We start from the raw sequence: 21361 nt of genomic DNA, 5'->3' as shown, positions 1-21361 counted from the left end.
CAGCGGAACGGAACGGCGAGGCGTCGGGGGCGGGCGGAGCGCTACTGCGGGCGGAACGGGAACGGCGGCGGAGCCATGGCGGGGCCGCTGCAGGGCTGGGGGCTGGGGGTCGCGCTGCGGAGCCGCGCTGCGTTACGGCCGCTCGGGCTGTTGGCCCCGCCGTGCCGGGGGGTGACGACCCCACCGGGCCGAGGGGTGACCGGATCGGGGGAGGAGGTGCTGGAGGAGAACCCGTTCTACGGGAAATACCGGCATAAGATCCAGGAGTTGCGCAGGTTGGGGGTAGGAGGGAGAAGGCTTGGGTTGGTCGAATGGGGTTAAGCGCTTGGCTCTGTTAATGGTCTCTTCTTATTTCAGGTCCAGTCCGGATGTGTTTGAATCTCGGATGGAAAAAAGAAATGAAGTGAAAAAGCAGCCCGTGGGGTTTTCCAAGCAGTCAGAGTTTGTCAGACACACGGAAGAAAAGGCAAGGCCGGTTTGCAGTGTAATTAGTGGAATCGCTGCAGCGTTAAGGTTGGAAAAGACCACTAAGATCATTCAGTACAGCCAGGCCCGTGGAGTCACGGTCCCTGATGCAGTGGCACAGCTGCCCATGGTGGTGGTGGGGTCACCATCCCTGAAGGTGTTCCAGATGTGGCACTGAGGGGCTGTGGGCATGGTGGCATGGCTTGGGGTTGGACTGCATGTACTGGATTGCTACAGCTGTAAGAAAGAATAATGCTTTGTTCTAGGCAGAAGGCCTGAGCACAAAGACGTCAAAGGGAGGATTCACGCGAGATAAGGTAAGGGAAATGAACCCAAGTGCTGGAGGATGTGCCAGCAAGTGAAGGGTAGGTGTTAATTTGGCATCCGTGCTTCAGCCAAGAGATCTGAGGCACAACTGACCTTCCTTATGCTGCACTTCATTAGCAGATATTCATTTACTGTTGGGATTCACTGACTATTTGGATTCTCTGTCCTGACAGAATCTCTTGTGTTGTGCTTCAGTGTCTGAATCCAATTTTCAGCTTAAATTTAGTAGTTTCTATGGCAATTCAGGGAACTGAGATTGTAAATCGAGTTAAGTTGCTCTTGCTTGATTTTGTTCCCTGTAATTGCATCCATTCATCCTGAAATCTCACTTGAATCAGAACTGTCACTATGCCAGGTGCCGTATGCTTTCTCTTGCAGACTCTTGATTCCATTCTTAACGTTGAGATGGTGAAAGAGAAATCAGCAGAGGAGATAAAGCAGGTAATGGATTTACATGGCATGGAGTTTGCTCCGCATCTGTGCTTAATAAATCTGTGAGAGAATGCAAGTATTGCGTAAAGTCTGAAGTCTTACTAGACTGAAAAATGAAACATGGCTAAAGATGATTATGGTTAGAAGGAGGTGTGTTTGTGTTAAGAGCAACGTGAATCAAGTCACTGCTGCCTTTTTGGGTTGTGCTTCGTTTCCTTTTATCTGGTTACATTTCTCTTCCATGTTTCTGATGTTGTCGGTCAGACTTGGCTTAAAAATGACCCCTCAAAGTGCTGACAAAGCTTCATTGGCAAATGCAGTTCTTTTTAAAGCATTCAGCGTTCCTGCCAGATGCTTGCTTTTTAATGGCAGATGATTTCCTTTGTTTCTTACAGATTTGGACTCAGTACTTTTCTGCAAGGGATACGGTTTATGCTGTTATTCCTGTAAGTGGTCCCTCGGTGAAAGAAAAGGTTTCAAGAAAAGCTTTGTTGCCAGGAGGAGTTTCTGCTTTCATACAATGAAGGCCTTTGTTTCTGAAAGCATTCAGCTTATTATGTCCCCCTCCTGTCTGTTGTTGGCAAAGCTGGTACTTCTTTCTGCACACCTGGACTGAGTTTCCAAGCTTCTTTATTTACAGTAACCAACATCCTTTGCAAAGCTGTAGTATCTTTTTTGGTAGCATTCGTATGTTCGCATATTACTTTCTCAAGACTTCTTTTTGCTTTCTTTCCTTCAGCACGGCCTTGTTCTTTTAACAGGGCAGTGTTAAAGTGCTTGTCTAATAAACCTGTACTTAATTATGACAGTTCTGTGCTGTTAAAATTACAGGCAGCGCTGTTGTTTGTTGAGATTGCGTGGTGCTTCCTGCGATAAGATCCTATTTAGATCATATTTCTTATTCCTGATTACTTTACCAGCTCTTAATTGCTCTTATTCTGCATTAACCTCAAAGCTTGTGTTTGTTGGTTTCAGTCTGGGGATAGACTTAAGACGGTGTGGACCTTCATGACTGGGGCTGGCACTGTTCCTTGTTGCGTTGCTTTAGAGAAGCTCTGGGAGCTTTTTAATGCCATAATGTAAACCATATTGTAGGCACAATGGGAATTAGTTTGTGGTGTTACTGAAGGGGGGGAAAGAAAACAAAGGCTGTGTCTTCTGCCAGAAGTTTTTTTGTTGGCTGTAAGAAAGGCGTCACGTAATTCTGAAGTGTGATCTCAGGAGCACAGATGGAGGAGTTTTGTGTTGATGGGGAGCATGTGTTTTCTTTCCTGAACACCAATGAGTAGAGCTGTGGCTGCAAGGGGTTTCCTGCTGCTTCATGGAGGCAACATTGTTCAAGCAGTGTACCAGTAACATGTAGGTAATGAAGCACTCACATAATTTTCTGTGCATTCATTGTTAACTGTTTCCACAAGCAAGACTCGCTATAGGTTGGGGAGTTGTGCTCCGTGAAGGTTAATGAAACGATACTGAGTAGTGACTGCGTCCACAGCTGCATTATGAAAATACCATTTTTCTCTTTCCCAAAAGGCAGAGAAGTTTGATTTAATATGGAAGAGAGCCCAGAAGTGTCCATCGGTACGTCTGGCAGAGATCCACAGTGTGGTGATGTATAGTCGTAATGCGTTTCTCCTGTCTTAAGGCCTCATTCATAAACTTTTGACCCTCATTTGTTCGTATGCTCTGTATTGGCTCAGTAAGTAAAATGCAGGCTTGCAAGTATTTGTCACAGTGTTCAGATAGAAGCTATTCAGGTGTACCGAACAGTTGATCCAAGTGTCAGGTGTCTGGATTGAAGAGGTGTAGAGTTCAGAAATGTAAGCACAGAATCTCCCAAGGAATGATTTCGTAGAATCATGGAATTGCGTGAGATGGAAGGAACCTTTAAAGGCCTTTTACCCCAACTTCCCTACAGTGAACAAAGGCACCGTCAGCTCCATCAGGTGCTCAGAGCATCCGATGCTTTCATCCAGCCTGACCTTGAATGCTTCTAGGGGTGGGGGCATCTGCCATCTCTCTGGGCAACCTGTGCCAGCTACTAGCCATAGCTATGTGTCACCATGGCATTAGACTGCACCTACATAGAGAACGTGAGTTCTCTCAACTCACAGTTGATGTGAATTGTTCCTCTTTCATCTTACATTTGCTTGCTGGCAGTAAATAAAAGTAGAAATATCTTTAAGGGAGAACTGCAGTAAAGAATGGTGTTCTGTGTAAGCATTGTAACTCAAGGGTTGTGACAAGGGAAGGAAGTGGGGAGTTGGGTGTAGCTGAATCCTTTGTTACATATATAGAGTATAAACATTCAGTGGGTTGTACCGTATGTGTATGACAGCACAACAATGCATAAAATACTGAGGATTCTTGAGATTAGAATTCACTGCTTCTCATGGGGGCTGGTAGGTATCTTGTAAGCCTCAATGAGGGAATTCCCGTTGCTTTGAAGAAGTTGAACTGCAAAGGATAGGAGCGGCTAACAAGATAATGTTTCTTTAGTTTTGTACCGTGTAGTGCTGGATTAGTATTGTTTTCTGCTGAAAGTGCTGTATTTTTACAGTCATTTGTGTGCGGTGAAGCGTGAGCTTTGTGCAGATTGCACTTGCTAAGGTAGAAATTAAATCCTTCACTGCTTTATAGAAACAAAGGGGTAGCTAGGCTTTGTGATACTGTAGATCTGAATGAGAAACTTTATCAAACTGATGGCTTGGTCCTGTGTGTTCTGTTTGCTAAGATCAAATATGTCTGGATTCCTGAGCTACGTGGAGCTTAGGAAGTTAGGTAGAGTTCTGAGTGTGTTTCTATGCAGTCCATTGGCAGTTAGTCAAGTATCCTGCTTGTTTCCTGCTCCTACACTGTCCTTCCTCTTGGTGTGGGAAAATGAGCAAGTCCCTACACTATGGAGCCAGACTGTAAGCCTCAGAGAGAAAGTGCTTGCTTCTTGTTCTGGAACAGGTAATAAGGTAACTGTACAGGACTGGAAACTCTGAATGTTCCTCGTCTTGTTTGTGACCATTTCTACTACTGTTAATTTTGTACAAGCAAGCCGACAGGTCATTGTGAATGTTCCCTACGGTCCTTTCCTTAGTCTCATATAATACTGATAACAGTATGTCTCAGTGTTGGTGATTTACTACTGAAATGATAGAGTAGAAACCCTCCCCACCCCCCCTTTTTTTCTTAATCTGCTGTGGTTCTCTCTGAAGAGTTTATATTGGAGGCCAGTATGACACTGGGATTTATTTTGCTCTATGAATAGGACTCTTATTTTTTTTTATCCCTTCTCTGCAGTTTCTATATGCTTTGCCAAGAAAAGAAGGCTACGAGTTCTTTGTGGGGCAGTGGTCAGGAACAGAGCTGCACTTTACTTCTCTAATAAACATTCAGGTGAGTGGTTACCATAACAAGTCTAAAGATGGCTTGTCTGCACAAACTGTTCTGAATACCAGGAGATGCTACGAAATGCAACGTCTTCCTAGAAATGGGAGGTGGTTTTAAATGAGGTCTTTGGTTCAGAAAAACTCAAACTCTTCCAATTGCTTGTTTTTCTGTAAGCACCAGAAATAATTAGAACTGACCCTTAAGCCCTGAAAAATGACAGTCTCCATAGCAGCTAAGACTCAAATGTTTCATAGTCAAGCCTCTAAATGTGCAGTAAAGCTGAAGTTCTTTATGGGATGCCAACAGGTTTCTTTCCTCCCTTCAGACCCAAGGTGAAGCTGCTCCTAGCCAGCTGGTTTTGTACCATTATCCTGAGCTGCAGGAAGAGAAAGGAATAGTACTAATGACTGCAGAAATGGACTCCAAATTCTTGGTAAGAGGAAAAACTCTCATTGATTTCCCTCATTTTAGACTGCATCTTTTCTCCTATAGCTGCCCAGAGATGCAGTGGATGCTCCATGCTTGGATGCACTCAAGGTCAAGTTGGATGGGCTCTGAGCTGTAGGTGTCTCTGTTCACTGCACAGCAGTTGGACCAGGTGGCCTTTAATGGTCCCTTCCAACTCAAATGATTCTATGCTTCTATGAACTGAAAACAAGTTAGAATCTCAAATAGACCCTTTCCCAAATAGTACTAGATTTCCTTAACCTAACCTGTTTAGTGATCTAGGGTAAGTGAGAAGGAAATCACCAGTCTTTGGCTGTCTGGTATTTGCAGTTCATACATTGCTTTTACTTACTCTGGTTATTGTAGTTTATTTTTATGAAACATGAAGAAAATTCAGAAATATTTCTGGTCTTGTTAATGGAATTACATTTATGGAAGTGGTTACTGCCTGCCAACAAGTTAAATCAGTGTTCTGAAGCTTTAGTAGCACTGGTCAAAACAAGAGATCTCCAGAGCTTTGCATTGAGTTCCTGGGTGCCTCTGCTCTTTCCCCTATGTGTGGGTGTGCTGTTATTTGCACATCTGTAATAGCACAGTTCTAGGACTCACGGCACTAGAGATTATAGTTGTAGAACAAGATAATAACTAAGGCACCTTATCTCTAATTGACCCACTTAAATAGGTCAGGAACAGGAGAGAGATGATTTGTGAAGACACTGAGTAGGACTGAAGCCTTTCAGCCCCTGAAGGATCTTTTTCAGTGGGAAATAGCAAAACTCAGCAGTGACAAGTTCTTCATTTTAACTTGCAGGTGGTCCACGAAGCACAGTGCTTGGCAAATCAGGTGCAGCTCTTCTATGCCACGGAACGTTCTGAGACCTATGAATTAGTGGAGACCTTCAACCACAGATCCAGTGAATTTAAATACATGTCAGTTATAGCAGAGCTTGAGCACAGCGGCCTTGGAAAGGCACTGAGACCTAATCAGGTTTCTGACAAGTCCTAGAGCCTGGACCTGCAAAGAAGGAGCCAGCAGCAGGAGGAAGGGTTTCTCACCTGGGATGCTTCCCATCTCTTGTATTGTGAATTCGAGTCGGCTGCAAAAGGGATCTGGAAACATGCTGGGACTGTGATCAGCAAGTGGGTCTGGCACTGATGAAGGACGAGGACTTTGGGTCATTCAGGCAATGGTAACTAATTGCTGGACTGAAGCACTGCACTTCAGCGTAACTGTGTCAGGATGAGCTGTTCCCTCATCTCTGACTTATGCTGCATGCTGTATTTTTTCCTTGAGATCTGAAATGTCAGCAGGGCAGCTACGTAATGAAGTGTGTAGACATCAAGGGAGAGAGCAAACAATGTTTCTTCTCTGTGAAATGCATTTCAAATGCCCTCTGCTATTATAATTGCATGGTCTAGTGCTTTCAATTTGGGAGGAATTTATACAGACTCGTCTATCAAGAAAAAAGAATAGGTCTGATGGTCTAAAACAGACTCCTCATTGTTACTCTGTGTGCGGGGTTCCTTGTGCAGATGTGTACTGAGGCCCGTGCCTTTTTCAGCACTGAAGAACAAAGTGCTTTGGATTTGTTCTGGGAGTGTTTTGCTTCTTAATTGATGCATTCATTTCATCCTGTTGGGTTTCTTAGAGACGTTTTGCTTGAGGAACAGGAAAACGTGCTTTTATTTCTGTGTATTTTTGAGTAGCGAAGAGGAATTACTGCGTGCTTTTTAGAGTGATTTTTTTCCTCGCTTTGGCATCTGCTCAGCCAACTCTACAAATGGTATTGAAAGAGATAAAAAATAGCACCTGTTCCTATATCGGGAATAGGTAGTATTGCCTCTCTTCTTGTTTCTGCTCAGGTTGGATCTGTGAGTGTCTGCATAGCATGGGAGGCGTGGATAGGACTGTTATAGAACAGCACATCACCTTTATTAAGAGCATTTCTACTTCTGTTTTGCAGCATTCGTGCTCCATTTGTCATCTTCTCTTAGCTGAGATAAGGGCAATTTTGATTCATTATTCACTTCCTGCTTTGAAGAAAGCAAAGTTGCTGGATTCGTTTTTAATATAGGTTTAATATAACATCCCTGGATGAGTAATTGGCAACAGGAGTGAAACTGTATGATTTCACATCTACACCCAAGCTGTGAGCTCAAATGACCAAAGTCTGTAGAACAAGGCTGGAAGCAGTCGCTACCTTTAATGTGAGTGTGTCTTTTTCGAGTGATTAGTCACCAGCTCAGTACTTCTCTGAGGGTTTGAGACAATCGTAGCAAAATACAGAAGGGGAAGCATTGCATGTATTGGGAGTGCTCTTAAATAAGACCTTACTTGAAAAGGCAAAGCTGATCGTACCACTTGCAGCCGTGTTGCCAGAAGGATGGGGTGAGTGCCTTTTCTGGCCCTAGAAGAGGTGGAATCGATCAGCTGATTCCAATGAAGAAAACAGCTCTGCTATTGAAAAACGCTTTTATTATCTGTGCTGAGCCTAAGAGCTGGTGAAGATGAATCTCTTCATGTGGCTGTGTTCTGTGCAGCCAGTTTCAACCACTAGAGGGAAGATGTTTCTTCATTCTGAGCTACCAGCACACAGTTTACAAAGCCTGTCTTCTCAGCTTTGTTAAATCAGTGAGTTTGGTATTGAAAAATGCCAAGATGCCCAGGCTTCTCGTGTACGGGCTAACATTGAGAATGTGATGGGCTGTACTGAGTTATACTGAAGGTTCTCCTAACCCTGCATCTTAAGTGAGCTGCCTTGGCAAGGGTGCAAGGCCAGAGTAAACCCAGCAATAGCTTTCCTCAGTGTGGGAAAGACATGGATCTCTTGGAATATGTCCAGAGGGGGGCCACAAAAACGATGGGCAGGATGGAACACCTCCCCTACGAGGGCGTGCTGGGGGCTGTGCAGCTTCAAGAAGGGAAGGCTCCAGGGAGACATGAGAGCAGCCTTGTGCCTCACTCGTGGTGCCTTTGGAGGCACAGTGCCCTGCTCCTGTGCAGCTGTGTCCTGGCATGAGGCCCTGCTGCAGTGCCGGCCTCTTCCCATGACTGCCCATGGGGCCTCCTGGAGCCACCAGCACTCTGGGCCCACTTCCTTCCCCGCTTCCTTCCCCCTGATAAATTCAGCAGTGCACCTGCCTTGTGTGAGCGGGGCCGGGCCGCCCTCTTCCTTCCTCTGCAGCAGATAAAAATGCACCTTCAAAAAGATGGGCTGTGTCCCTGGCCCCTCTCCTTTGGCTGCTGCCTGCCTACCAGTGTTTTGGTTCTGACTCTGATTCACTTTGGATGTAAATCATGGCTGTGGGTTCCCTGTAGGTTTCTGTGCTGTCCATTGCAAAGCCCTGGGAGGTTTATCTACTCTGCAGTCTCAATCACAAGCTCCTGGGATGTTTTGATGTGTTATGGTTCTCTGTATCACCTGGGGACAAGGGTGGACTCTGGTGCCCACCGTGTCCTTAGGGAATGGCTGAGGATGGAGGAGACCTCTGAGATAACTCAGTCCAACCCCAGCCCATCCTGCAGCACCCACTGACCACGTCCTTCAGTGCCACATCCCCATGGTGGCCCCACCGCCTTCCTGGGCAGCCTGTGCCAGTGTATCATTGCTTTCTTAGAGAACAAATTGATCCTAAGACACAACTTTAACTTTCTCTGGTGCAACTTAAGGTTATAACCTCATTTCACCTCCATATGTCACCTTTTCTGCACAGACTCGTGCTGCAATGAATGCCAGTTCCATGCCCCTAGCTAGACTGGATCGCAACCACAGGTGAACCCTACACATCCTCACTCTGTCCCCAGCTGCCACCCAGCCCCGAGCTGCCCTTAGCCACATCCTGCTGGTGACCAGGGGTGTTTGCAGGTGACTTGCTTTTGAAAGGCTGGAGCTGAACCTTGTGACTCCAGGGCAAGACCTGTGGTTGAAAACCCACACTTCAGTGAAGGGGTGCTGCAGCCCCATGCCAACGTTGTGCTTTATAGCCCAACCAAAGTCAGTTTTCAATGTGGACTGAAATAAGGAAGGGGGGGAGGGGGGAGGAGGGTTGTCCATTTTTCTTTTTTGCTTTGTTTTCATTTTTCCTTTCTCTTTTCTTTTCTTTTGGAAGGCATCCACCCCATCTTGCCGCTCAACCCTCCAGTGTGCCAAGCAGGGAGGGATGATGTGCACGCCTGTGGGTGTGCACATATCAGCCCGTGCCCCGTTGCAAGAGAGCAGCCTGCTGGCGTGTCCCAGGGACAGCTGCAGCTCCGGCAGGGTCAGGATGTGACATCACTGGCTGGAGAAAAACCCTCAGCCCTCACTTTCTGCAACCAAAACCTCAGTCAGCGTGCAGCTGCTCTTCATGCTGCAGGGCGTCCTGCCGGATTCTGGGCTTTTATTTTGAATGGGGTTTTTTTTTGTGTTGGTTTTTTTTTCCCCCCTCAGCAAGAGCAGAAAGTGCGGCGGGGTTGTGTGCTGGCAGCCAGGCGTGCTGATGATGAGGTGAGTTCTGGGGCTGGAAAAAGGAGTAGCGTCGGCATCCCAGCTGGTGCTGCGTCCCCTGCAGCCCTAAGGATGCTCCTGGGGTGCTTTTAGTGCAGGTTGGGCAAAAAAAAAACCTCAAGCAAAAATGGGTGCTTGCAGTTCATCCCCATTTTGTGTGTGTCCCGGCTTGGCGAGCATGTAAATATTGAAGGATCCTGGTTTGCAGCTGTGGGTTAGTGCAGATAGCTGGAAGTGAGCAGGGAGCCCAGCGTTTTGGCTGGTCATCTATCCCAGGGCTGGCAGCAGTCCTGGAGGTGGCTTTGCCATTGTCTAGTGGAGGGCAGGAAGCTTTGGGCAGAGAGAGCTGTAGGGATGCACTTCCAGAGGCTGTCTCGTGTCCTTCCAATCGTCTTCCTGGAGTTCTGGCACTTGGGATCGCGGCTCTGATGATGGAGTGATCACCCTCAGGACTTACCATGGCTACAAGCAAGTCCCTGTTGGCAGCAGCAAAACTCCAGCACCAAGAATAAGGTACCCCAAACAGCATCACCCCCAAAGTGTGCTGGGTGCCCCACCACTGGAGAGATGAGACTTTGATTGGCTGTGGTTTGGGACATGGGGGTGATGGGATGAGAGGGCTGTGTGTCCTCTTCTTGGAAACCGTGCTGGGCTTGCTTTGTATGAGGAGGGGATTTCCAAGTGTCGGCAGAGATGGGAGAAGTAACAGCATGGGGAACTGAGCCTCCTTTGGGAGTTGGTCCCTCCAGAAATGGATGCTGGGGGCTTTCCAAGAGGATGCTTATAGCTCTGCACAAGTATATCAGAAACACACAGATTAACTCTGTGTTGGGGCTTGTGGGACTCTGCAGTCCTGCTGTCTGGCGTGCTGGCCCTCCATCCCTCTCCCGGCATCTCATCTTGGCTTGTTTCCTGGAATGTTCTATCGTTTGGGTTATATTTGGGATCGGCTGCCAAGAACCCCTGTTTCTCATGGCCAGCCCAGCTGGGGCTTGGCTCCAGCAGGAAGCGTGAGGAGAGCAAGAGGGGCCAGAGCTCTAAAGCCATGCCCCCAGCATCTTCCTCCTGCACTTAAACCCTTAAAACCAACCTCTCTACCTCTAAAACCAGACTGGGTCGTCACATGCTGTCAGCCCCAGGCTGGATCTCAGGGTTGTGTTGCCTGCATTGTGAGGGATGCTCAGGGGAAGCAGGGTTGGGCTGGAGGGCATTTCTGTAAGGCCACCACTGAGAATCCCCACTTGCATAGCTGCTCCAGGACAAGTTGAAAACTGAGTTTTAAGGACGTAGTTTAGTGGGCATGGTGGTGACGGGATGGTGATTGAATTAGATGATCTTAGAAGGCTTTTCTAACCTTAATGGTTCTGTGAAAGAAGACTTCTCTGCAGCAAAAATCCAGCAGAGCCCCTGGCCAGCAGGCAGCTGGAGGCCGTCTGTCTGTCTCAGGGCTCTGGCTCACTGCCCCAACACCAGGCTTGCCATGCTGGGACGTGGCAAGAGGGACTGCCTGCAGAGTAGAGAAGGCAATTCCCCACAGCACCAAGGGGGAGTCCAGCCTCTGGGGGAACACCCGGGGAAATGCACAGGGGGATCTGCAGGGTGGGCAGGTTTGAAGTGCAGCTTTGCTATATGGTGCTGGGCTGACCCCTGGCTCTCAACATGCTGCTGACAGCTCCTGCATTTCTAGGGCAGATGTTTGTGCAAGTGTGTAAGCGTCTCGGGCTGGATCCAGGGTTGGCTTGGGCACCAGACCTACTGCCAGCTGGAGGTGCTGTGTCAGAGCCTTCCTCCTTGTTACCCTGGTCAGCAATAATCATTAACAGCACTCACAATGCACTAACAATTCTTGGCTTTTGCAGCCCTTAAGATCAGGGGGCCCATCAGCAGGGAGAAATTACTTTGGAAACTGGGGAAACCGAGGCAGAGAGTGTGGCACTATCTCTGCTGCAGCCCAGAGCTCAGCACTGCCCCAATCACTCCTCCCCACTGCTTTCCAGGTTGATTGGGGTCACAAAGGCAGGTCTGCCCCGGTGGCTTTGCTCACACAGGTGGAACAGATGGTGGTGGGCAGAGGAAACTCCCCTCCCTACTTTGCTTTTTTCCCCCCTTCCTTTTGTTTTCCCAGTTTCTAAAGAGATGGTTCAGTGCTATTCTTAACTTAAAACAAAGCCTTTGTTTTAGCAGCGTTGTGTGGATTTCAAATGGTTAAAAAAACATAACATCAACCCCTAAAACTAAAGAAACAGAATCCTCCTCAGATTTGGAACTAGCAGCTGCCTTTGACCGTGAACTCACTTCCCTCCCATCCAGTTCATTTCCTTTCTCCCCCAGACCTGCCAGCCCTCTAGGAAATCAGGATTTCGCCTGTCCCTGCCTGCTGCCGTCCTGCAGCAGCTCAGCCCCACGCTTTAACCCTGTGCTGACTTGGCTCCCTGAGCTCTTAGTGCATGGCTGTGGGTGCCAGCACCGCCCCGCCATGGGAATGGCAGCACAGCAAAGCGGGTTGCAGCCATGCCAGGGGGGGAGCTTTGATTTTGCACATGGGAACGGAAGGTGGGAGCTGCGGGCACTCACCCAGGCCCCTCGGCGGTGGGATGCGTGCTGGCATGCGGCAGGAGCTGCTGCCTCAGCTTGTCCCAGTGCTCCTATTGCAGGGCTGTACCCGGTACTTGAAGCCCCACTCCTGGCCTCCTGCAGCTCCGTGTGCCTCTAGTGGATTTTCTTGCTCCTCAGACCCTGTGCAGTGGGAGCTTTGAAGAGAGGTTAGGAAAGGATCCGGTTCCTGGCACGGTGCCTCCGCCTGCTCCTTTTGGTTGTAAAAAGCCCAGGATGTGTTCTTGGGTTCTTGGCTTTGTGTTAAATTGAATTTCTGGAGAACGTTTTTTTTTCCCTTCCTGATCGCAGTAAGGATTCACGAGGCCTTTAAATGGCTCAGTAATTCAGTAGCGAAGCTGGCAAGGATCCCAAGAGCAAAACCACTCTCATTATCCAGCTGTGCCCAGCTGCAGCGAGCTCAGGGACGGCTCTGCTCTGCATTTGGGCAGCACTTGGTACTGCTCCCTTATTCCTGGGAACAGCTAACAGATGTACGATAGGAAAACATCTGGCAGGTGTTTAGCTGGGTTCTTATTCTGCGTTTGTTGTGTTTTTTAATTGATGTTTCATTGATGTTCCAAAGCATCGGTCCAACCCAATGCAGGAATAACTGAGGTTTCTCCCAAGCTCTGTGATGGTGGCAACACATCAGTGTACATGTGGGGAAGGCTCTGGCTTGGCCCCATTGGTCTCTGGTGGCACCCGACAGGGCTCTCCCCTGCTGCTATGTGGAAAGCCCCACAGGACAGCTTCTGAGTCCTGGAGGGACTCTGGGGGGAGCCCAGGGCTCTTCCAGCAAAGTGACTGGTTGATCTCTGCTGGTTAAGATAGGATTTGCTTTTGGCTTGGGGCTGAGTTCACGAAGCAGAGTTTGTACAGCAAGCTTTTGGCTAAGAGGTGCCTTTTTAATGACAAATGCACATCCAAGCTTCACTTGGACACCATTCCCTCCCACTTGTGACTTCGGGTAAGTCACTTCCCCTTTCTGTGAACCTTCTTTTTAATTCAACTCCTCCTCCCTGGGGGAGGCTGCTTTGGGGTCTTTTACCTTCCCAGACTTCGGTGGGGCGCTGAACTCACTGTGGCCTTGCTCTCCCATTATTAATGCTGCAGAGGGACACAGGGCACGTGCGCGTTTCAGCCCGTCCAAGTGCACGGGATTTCCACTGGAGCTTCAGGAAGGAAAAAAGGGAAATGCCGCAGACCTCATCCGCACCGGGCAGCCTCAGGAAGACATGAACTCAGTGCTGCTGAGCGCTGACTTCCAGGTCACATCCCCTGTTCCCGGGGTGCTGTGGGGAGAGCTGGCAGCATCAGCTCCCATGTATTGTGTTGCATCCTGGCCGTGGTGTGCTTGGATGCTGTTTCCCTTCTTTGGCTGTGGGTTTTGTTCCTCTGAACAAACACACGGGCAGAACAACAACAAGAATCTCCCCTTTTCCCATTGATCTGGGTGCTGGAGCTGTGTGAACCAGCAGCCAGCTGCATTCACGGTGTTGTCCCCATGGTACTGGGGCTATTTTTATGGGGAAGAGGCACAGCCCTTTTGCCAGGAAGGAAAGGGCTGCAGGTAGGTGAGTGCTGTTGATATCATACTTCATTGTAGTAGCTCTGGACAAAAGCCCTGGAGATAAGAAGCTGGCTCCCAGCATCCCAGTTCTATTTCATCTCAGACCAGGTGCACAGATGACTAAAATTTGTCTCTTCCTCTCAGATACCTCCAACCCTGAAGATCCTCAGCACTGACCCTGCTGCCCTCACCCTGGCTGGCCCAACCCACGATGGCATTGTGTCTGAAGCAAGTCTTCAACAAAGACAAAACCTTCCGTCCCCGGAAGAAGTTTGAGCCTGGCACTCAGCGCTTTGAGCTGTACAAGAAGGCTCAGGCCTCCCTTAAATCAGGGCTGGACCTGAAGGCTGTGGTGCAGCTGCCTCCTGGTGAGAGCATCAATGACTGGATAGCTGTGCACGTGGTGGACTTCTTCAACCGCATCAACCTCATCTATGGCACCATGTCGGAGTACTGCACGGAGAAGAGCTGCCCCATCATGTCGGGTGGGCTCAAGTATGAGTACAGGTGGCAGGACGATAGCAAGTACAAGAAGCCAACCAAGCTGTCAGCCCCGCAGTACATGTGTATGCTGATGGACTGGATTGAGATGCTCATTAACAATGAGGACATCTTCCCCACCAGAATAGGTGAGTGTGCTGCGATTCTACAGGAGGCTGTTGTTGTAACCCATGTAGTTTTCCAAGCTGTTGGTGCACCTCTGGGTTGGTATTGCTGAGCCTTTTCAATCCTAAGAGCTCTGCTGATGACCTGCTTTGGCTGGGAGCTGTAGTGACTGACCCTGCCCCTTCTGCTGAGCTGCTTTCTTGTAGTTTTGGGGTGATGTTTTGGTTGGAGCTGGTGTGTTGGCCAGTGGGTTCTGGTGGAAGACAGCTATTACCTCTTCACTTAAGGAGGGCTGTTCTGGTTGCACAAACACGTTTCCTTTTCTAAGACCGTTACCAGGTTCTCTTCTTCGAGCATCTTTGTGCATCCCCGAGTGACTTCAGCCTCCCTGCTGGTGTGCAGCTGCCATTAATCTTCTCCAGCTCCTCCAGATGACCCCATATCAGTTAGCATGTTCTAGTGCTCATTTCCGCTCTCCCAGCCAACATAGCTGGGCTGAAAAAAAGCCCTACTACATGCAGAATAAACACTGTTCCCGTGGAGGGATAAGAATAAGTGATTCTGCAGGCATATTTTTTACCAGCTGGTAAAACTATGTCCATAGACCTCTTCATGAGCAGATTACCACCTGTACAATAGCACCATCCCGAGTAATTGCTGTGCCTTGAGGTGCTTGCTGGCAGGAGAAGTCACTTTCAGTTTCATTTAGTGTCTCAGTGAATGCCCAGCAGCCAGTGTTAGGTCCATTGGTAATACATGGGGAGGAAGCTTTGGTGGATGGAGTTTGTAGGGCCACGTATCCCATGCCAGCACTGACGTGTATGCGAAAGCTCTCCATTGTTAAATGAGCACAGACGTGGGGCTTGGATGAAAACCAGCGCTGGAAACGCCCCGTACTCTCTGCCAAGCCTGTCTGTGGCTGGAAGGAACATCACTTGTAGGAGGCTCTGGGATGGTTCTTGGAAGACTCTTCTATGCTTAGACTCTGCTATTTACGCATATTCCCAAAACAATGATAAAAAGCAGACAAAACTTGATGCCTCATTCTTTTTTCTCTGTAGCAACAAGAGAAAAAATGTTCAGAGTTCGGGTGATTATTACAGTTTTCTCAACTGGCTGTTTTTAAACTCGATTCGTCTTTTATTTTCTCCTTGTTTTGTTCCCACATTAATGCCACACCAGCTTGCAGCTGCCCTTATGCCGTTAATTTCAAGTTGGATTACTTCTAGGAAGCATGGAACGATCCAGAGAGCAGACTGGATGTTAGAAATAATCTTAGCAGCGATAATTCATCGCGCAGCTCGTTGAATTACTGCTTTTTGGAGAGGGTAAAATACAATCGTAAAGAAGCAAAAGAGTTTCACAGCGCTGTTTTCATCACAGAAAAATGCAATTGGCTTGTGTGTGAGGGCTGGGGATGAGGGAGATGGTGAGGAGGATCCAAGGCCCATTCGTATTCCCTTCCCGTAAATGCAGACGCTTTTCATTTCCTTTTCCACACAGTCCCACGTGACTTCCTTATGTTTTGAAGTGATCAGCACAGAGTGTGGAAAACAGACTTCTCTAAGCATTAAATCACATCTTGGGTTTCAAGGAAAACATCCAAGATAAACCGAAGGTGATAATTCATTTTGGGGCAGTGAGTCACGCTGCGCACCAGTGCCTTGATGAAACAGAACCTGCTGTATTTATAGCTCTTGTGCTGGCTTCCAGAACTTGTGATGCTCTGTGCTTTGTGTTGCTGCTCTGCTTGGCTCCTGTTGGTACCATTTCTGATGTGCAGAGAGAAGGCCCATCAGCCTCTTCCCTAGATGGGCTTTAGACTGAGGTCTGTGTGTGCATAGGGTGAGGAAGAGACTTACTTTGGAAAGCCCAGAGTCCATCACCTCCCTGGGCAGCCTGTGTCACTGTGGGACTGCTCATTCTGAGAGGAAATTTTTCCTAATATCCAACCTGAACCTTCCCTTGTGCAAATTAAGACCATTGCATCTCATCCTATTGCTGTTAAGGGAGAGGAGAGGCTGACTAGCAACCTCATCACAACCTCCTTTCAGGGAGTTGTGGAGTTTCTTCTGTGTACTCAACAATCCCAGTTCCCTCAGCTGCTCTCCATAAGGGTTGTGCTCAATACCTTTTACTAACTTTGTTGCCTTTCATAGATAGTACAGATCCAGCTATGCCATTGACCTCTCTCCTGGCCCACGTTCCTCCATGGTAGATGCTCACAACACATCCTCAGGGTCCTGGGACAGGAGAGTGCCACAAGAGAAGCAGTTGTGGCTGCAACATGGGAAGTGGAAGCCTGATAGTCCAGGCCACATGCTTCATGTATTTGAGAGAGGTGATGTGGGGAGAAAGAGCCCCAACCAGTCCCCTGCAAACCACTGGGCCAAAAGGACTGTAGCAGTGGTGATGTGTAGCTAAGAGGTGACCTGTTGGAGTCCACTGGTGACTCCCATGGACTCTATTGGCAGCCAGTCATTAACACAGCTGGGCCACATTTGCAGAGGACAGCCACACACTGACACCTTGTGATGGACACAGGGAAGAGCAGCATAGCTGCACATCCCAAGAGCTGGGTGATACTGCTGGGTTCATTTGAAGCCACAGCAGTGGATAGCCCAGAAGGGGACTGTTAGGTCTTGGCAGCCCAATGATATCTTTCATGATATCCAATCATCATTAGGAGTAAGATGACTCAGCAGCTCCTGTAGTTGCTATGCTTCTCCATACAGTATCAATGCTTCTCACTGCCTGCTTTGAGGGGAGGAGGTATCAGGTAGAGGACAGTGACAAACTGGAGAGAACACGTGCACTGCTGTCTGTCTGCTGGCACCTTGCTGAGCTCCTGGCAGCAGCTGCTCATCCTTGGTCTCAGGACAGGCTGTTCAGAACAGTGTGTATTTCTCAGCTGTGGCCTGGGAATGTGCACTCATCGCAAATTACTTGCCATGATGGGTTTTTCTTTATTAAAAGAAATATTTTTATGGCTAGTTCTTCAAATCTGGTCTACAGGAGCCACCCTAATAGCATGTTTCAGGCCCCCGCTGGGTGATTAGGGCTTTTAGTTGCTCAGCGAATTCTCACTCGGTGCAAAATGCTCAAATGAAGCCTTTGATAAAGCATAGTGTTTTTGCTGGCTGCAGGGAAGCCCAGCAGATTGATTGCTCGCTGTCCTTATCAGCCAGGCAGATGGAGCAAACCCCACAGAGAAGGGGTCAGGGCAGAAGCAGATCCCTTCATCAGTGATATGGAGAGGTGCTTGCATTTGGCAGAAAGCCCTAAGAAGAGCTATTCGAATCCTAATGGGTGATGGCAAAGATTCCACTGGGTTTTGTACTGCTGCAGGATGCTCACTGTTAATGCAGGACAGTGGCCATGAATCTCAGCCCACTCTCCATGTAGGTGTGCTGCAGAGCCAAGATGCACAACTTCCTCAAGATGAGTCCAAGCCATCTACCCATGGCACAAGCAGCCCAGGCTTGTGCCTTGTGCAAGGTGAGAGACCAGGCTGAGTGTGACATCGCTCCAGACCAAAGATAACCTTCTGTTACAAGTACTTTAACAGTAAGCTCAGTGCTCACTGAGGAAGACTCAAATGACTGTTGGTTTTATTTTAGCTAAGAGATGTGTGAGCTGACTGTGGGGATTGTTTGGAAAGATTTTTAAGAGGTTAAGTGCTGCATTAGTAAGAAGCCAAGGGAGGAGACAGGTAGCACCGTGGGAAGGGAGGATTTTATTTTGCTCCATGCAAATTTGCCTTGAATTGCTAAGGGGAGAGAAAGAACCTTCAGGAAAAGTTCCATTTGGTTTATGTTCAACCTTCCAAAAAGTATATTCAGGGGTTTCAAAGCCAAAGGTTTTCTGTAAGAATTTCCCTTAGCTGCCTGACACCGGCTGGATGACACCTCTGAGATTTTGACTGTTAGAACAATGTATTTCGATAAGGATGTAAATGGAGAGTAATGAATTGTGTCCTTGCATAAGACAAAGCTAAAAGTATATATTGGTGCACGGTGGGTCCTGTTCCTGAACACCTTGGTGGGATATTTCAATAGGGAGCATTGTACAGGTGCAATGACATTACAACTTTAAGACTGCCGTTTTTCTCTAAGTCAAATGGCTTTAACTTGCTTCTGCTTTGCAGGTGTTCCCTTCCCCAAGCAGTTCCAGCAAGTTTGCACTAAGATCCTCACCCGCCTCTTCCGTGTCTTTGTCCACGTCTACATCCACCACTTTGACAGCATCATCAACATGGGTGCCGAGGCTCATGTCAACACCTGCTACAAGCACTTTTACTACTTCATCAGGGAGTTCAGCCTCGTTGACCACCGGGAGCTGGAGCCTTTGGTAAGGATGCCCCAAGGATGGCAAAGAGGACAGGGTCAGAGCAGTGTGGGTTGAACACAGCTCTGGTAAATTCAGGCAGGGTCAGACTCTACCCTGTGCAGGACATACAGCTCCAGCTAGAAGCTAATATGAATCTAGCAGGAGTTGCACTGCTGCCTCCTTTGGGAAGCAATTAAAGCAATTAGCCAAGCAGAAAGTGAAAGACCTTGGACACAGCATGGAGGGGGAAGGTTGGGGGAAGAGATGCGCAGTCCTGGCACATAAACTAGAACATATGCAGTTTTGTAAGAAAAGCAAATGTGTCACAGGGTATGTTGAGTGTGGTCTGGCCTATGCAAACCTGCTGTGGTGGGGAGGATAATAGGGAACCCAGTAATTAGCACACTGTGCAAAGGGATGGGCTTCAGCACAGGAGAGTTCAAAGACAAATTGCTGAGAGAAATCACAACTTGAGCTGCCTGTTTATAAGTACCAGGGATGTCCCTGAGTGCTAAATGCTTTAACTCTTTTTCTGCATTCCTTTTTCTCAGTCAATTTGTTTCCTCCTCTGCTCTGCTTGCAATCTGGCAGGCTGGGAAGATGATCCAACCAGGGGACACCTAAATGTGACAATAGAAGACTCGTTAATTAATTACTTTATCATATAGTGTGATTGTGACCTATGTTATCACAGTGGTCCTCAGCCACAGGAAATGACAGTTCAGCTTCGCTGTGTCCTCCATTCTTAACCATTCCTCATGATAAACTTCTTTAGCACTGATATATGGCCCATAATGGTGTCACCTCCTTTGACTGATGCTTGCTTATGTAAATAATTAGCAGCTAATAGCCAAAGCAGAGGCTGACATTGCTAAATAGGCTTTCAGTGCCAGTGACACACATGCAGTGTGAGATGATTTATGGTTCTGGATGATTCTAAGATGAACTGATTTTCCTGTGTGATGCAACTAAGGTCAAACTACTAGGATCGTAGTCATGGGATCCCTTGCCAGAACCACAGGCCCCTTCAGTGAGCTTCTCTCACCACCTGGGGGACAGCCACTGCTTCTAGGAGCACCTTGGGAGGAGCTGCTGGGGCAGAGAAGTTCCCAAAAGGGCCACCATGGGAAACAAGAATGCTCTCAGTTTCCATACAGCCACTTCCTTGGGTTGTTTCTGGATACCTATCAAACTGCTTTGCACATCAGTTCACCAAAACCTGTGTTTTGCACTAACTGCTTCTTTCTTTTTTCCCCCCTCCCCTTCAATGCAGAAAGAAATGACAGAACGGATTTGCCACTGAAGCGATTTCAGCAGGCATACTCAGCAAGATCATTCAGCATTCAGTGAATGAACCCAGTGGTGGGAGATGTTTTCCCAAGGACTTGCTCTGGGCATTTCAACTGAACTATGAAAACTGCAGAAGAGCCCTTTCTTCTTTTTATTGTCTTTGGATGCATCAGTCTCCAAATGTTTTGTTAGCGAGACCTGCCCTGTAAGCAGGTGTGACCTTGACTACTGAGTCATGCCTGTTGCTTTTCTCACGCGCATTGAACTGTGATAACATCTGAGATCAGCTCTGCAAAGCTGGTGACATTTGATCCCAACTGACTCCATCAGGTTAGTTGCCAATGTCCCATTTTTAACCACCACAAGCTATGAATGTTTCTCTTCTGTCCTCATTCATGCTTTACCAAAGGGACTTCCCCCCCCCCAACAACCCGGAAGGAATTTTTCATGCTTGGCAGAAGGGACTTCAGGATGTTTTAAGATGCATCCATACCATTTGGACTAATGGCAAAATGGCCCCATGACAAATGGAGGTGAACTGGGCCACTTTTCAGAGGGCCCAGCAAGTCTACCTGAATATTTTCAATACTCAGAAACTGTGATACAAAGTAAGGGAAAGAAACTACTTGCCAGAAAACAAGTGATGTTTTCTCACATGTTGACCTGGCTCTAAAAAGCAGACGCTGGCTGTAGAAATCATTGCCTTTCCATTATTCGACTGTAGCGCACACACTGTTCTTTTGACAGGAGTTTGACTTTTTAAATATAATTATTACTAATTTGGGGGAATTAAATTGTCTGAGCCACGGTGTTGTTATGTTTGTGTTTCTTGGCCTTGTTCTGGGAAGGTTTTATAGAGCAGACACAGCTGATGTGTATAAAAAAGGGGGTTGCCCGTTTTGGGGTGGGGTGGGGGGGAAGTGGGTAGCAAATGTAAATATTTAAGACAACACTAAAGTTCACAAGTGGATTTTTAGCGCTCAAAGCACTTATTTTATTGTGAAAATCTATTTTTTAATCTTATGTACCAGATGTATATTTTTACATGGAAATAAAATGGGACAAAATGGACACAAAGCATCTGATACAGCACTCCAATACTTTCTGTGTAATGCAGTCATTAGAAGTCCAAACGATTTTGTTCTGAATTAAAGAAGCAGGACTGAGCCTGGTGTCCTTTGTTCTTCCCTCATTCGTAGCAAGACGTCATGAAAATGCACCCGGGATAACCTGAGTGGATTTCTCTGACAGCTGTAACACTGATGGAGCTCAGGGTCGTGTTGAGACCTCAGCAACAGGCAGCTCTGCATGAAGTTGTGCATGATGAAGAAAACTCTGCTAGTGCCTGCTGAAAACTTGACTCAGTGGAAGTCTCTGGGATTTAAGGCTGTGTTAGGGCAGAGGGGCTGGCAAGTCCAGAGTGGATGGTGAC

The 21361-nt window shown here is 47.7% G+C and overlaps 2 protein-coding genes across 2 annotated transcripts; both read left to right on the top strand.

Annotated features, from left to right (window-relative positions):
• Window positions 1-30: 30 nt before the first annotated feature.
• On the top strand, window positions 31-7255 carry ATPAF1 (ATP synthase mitochondrial F1 complex assembly factor 1). Its single transcript, XM_072343026.1, has 9 exons — window positions 31-275; window positions 358-466; window positions 732-782; window positions 1171-1233; window positions 1620-1670; window positions 2758-2805; window positions 4516-4611; window positions 4931-5038; window positions 5864-7255. Exons 1-9 carry the CDS (start codon window positions 76-78, stop codon window positions 6056-6058), a joined length of 921 nt encoding a protein of 306 aa, XP_072199127.1. The 5' UTR covers window positions 31-75; the 3' UTR covers window positions 6059-7255.
• A 1916-nt stretch (window positions 7256-9171) lies between these two features.
• On the top strand, window positions 9172-21096 carry MOB3C (MOB kinase activator 3C). Its single transcript, XM_072343277.1, has 4 exons — window positions 9172-9539; window positions 13849-14333; window positions 18458-18660; window positions 19913-21096. The coding sequence occupies exons 2-4, from the start codon at window positions 13916-13918 to the stop codon at window positions 19940-19942; spliced, it is 651 nt and encodes a 216-aa protein (XP_072199378.1). The 5' UTR covers window positions 9172-9539; window positions 13849-13915; the 3' UTR covers window positions 19943-21096.
• Window positions 21097-21361: the final 265 nt, after the last annotated feature.

The sequence above is a fragment of the Excalfactoria chinensis genome, chromosome 8 (genome assembly GCF_039878825.1).
Source record: "Excalfactoria chinensis isolate bCotChi1 chromosome 8, bCotChi1.hap2, whole genome shotgun sequence".
NCBI classification, from domain to species: domain Eukaryota; kingdom Metazoa; phylum Chordata; class Aves; order Galliformes; family Phasianidae; genus Excalfactoria; species Excalfactoria chinensis.
This window is presented reverse-complemented; position numbering and strand designations above follow the sequence as displayed.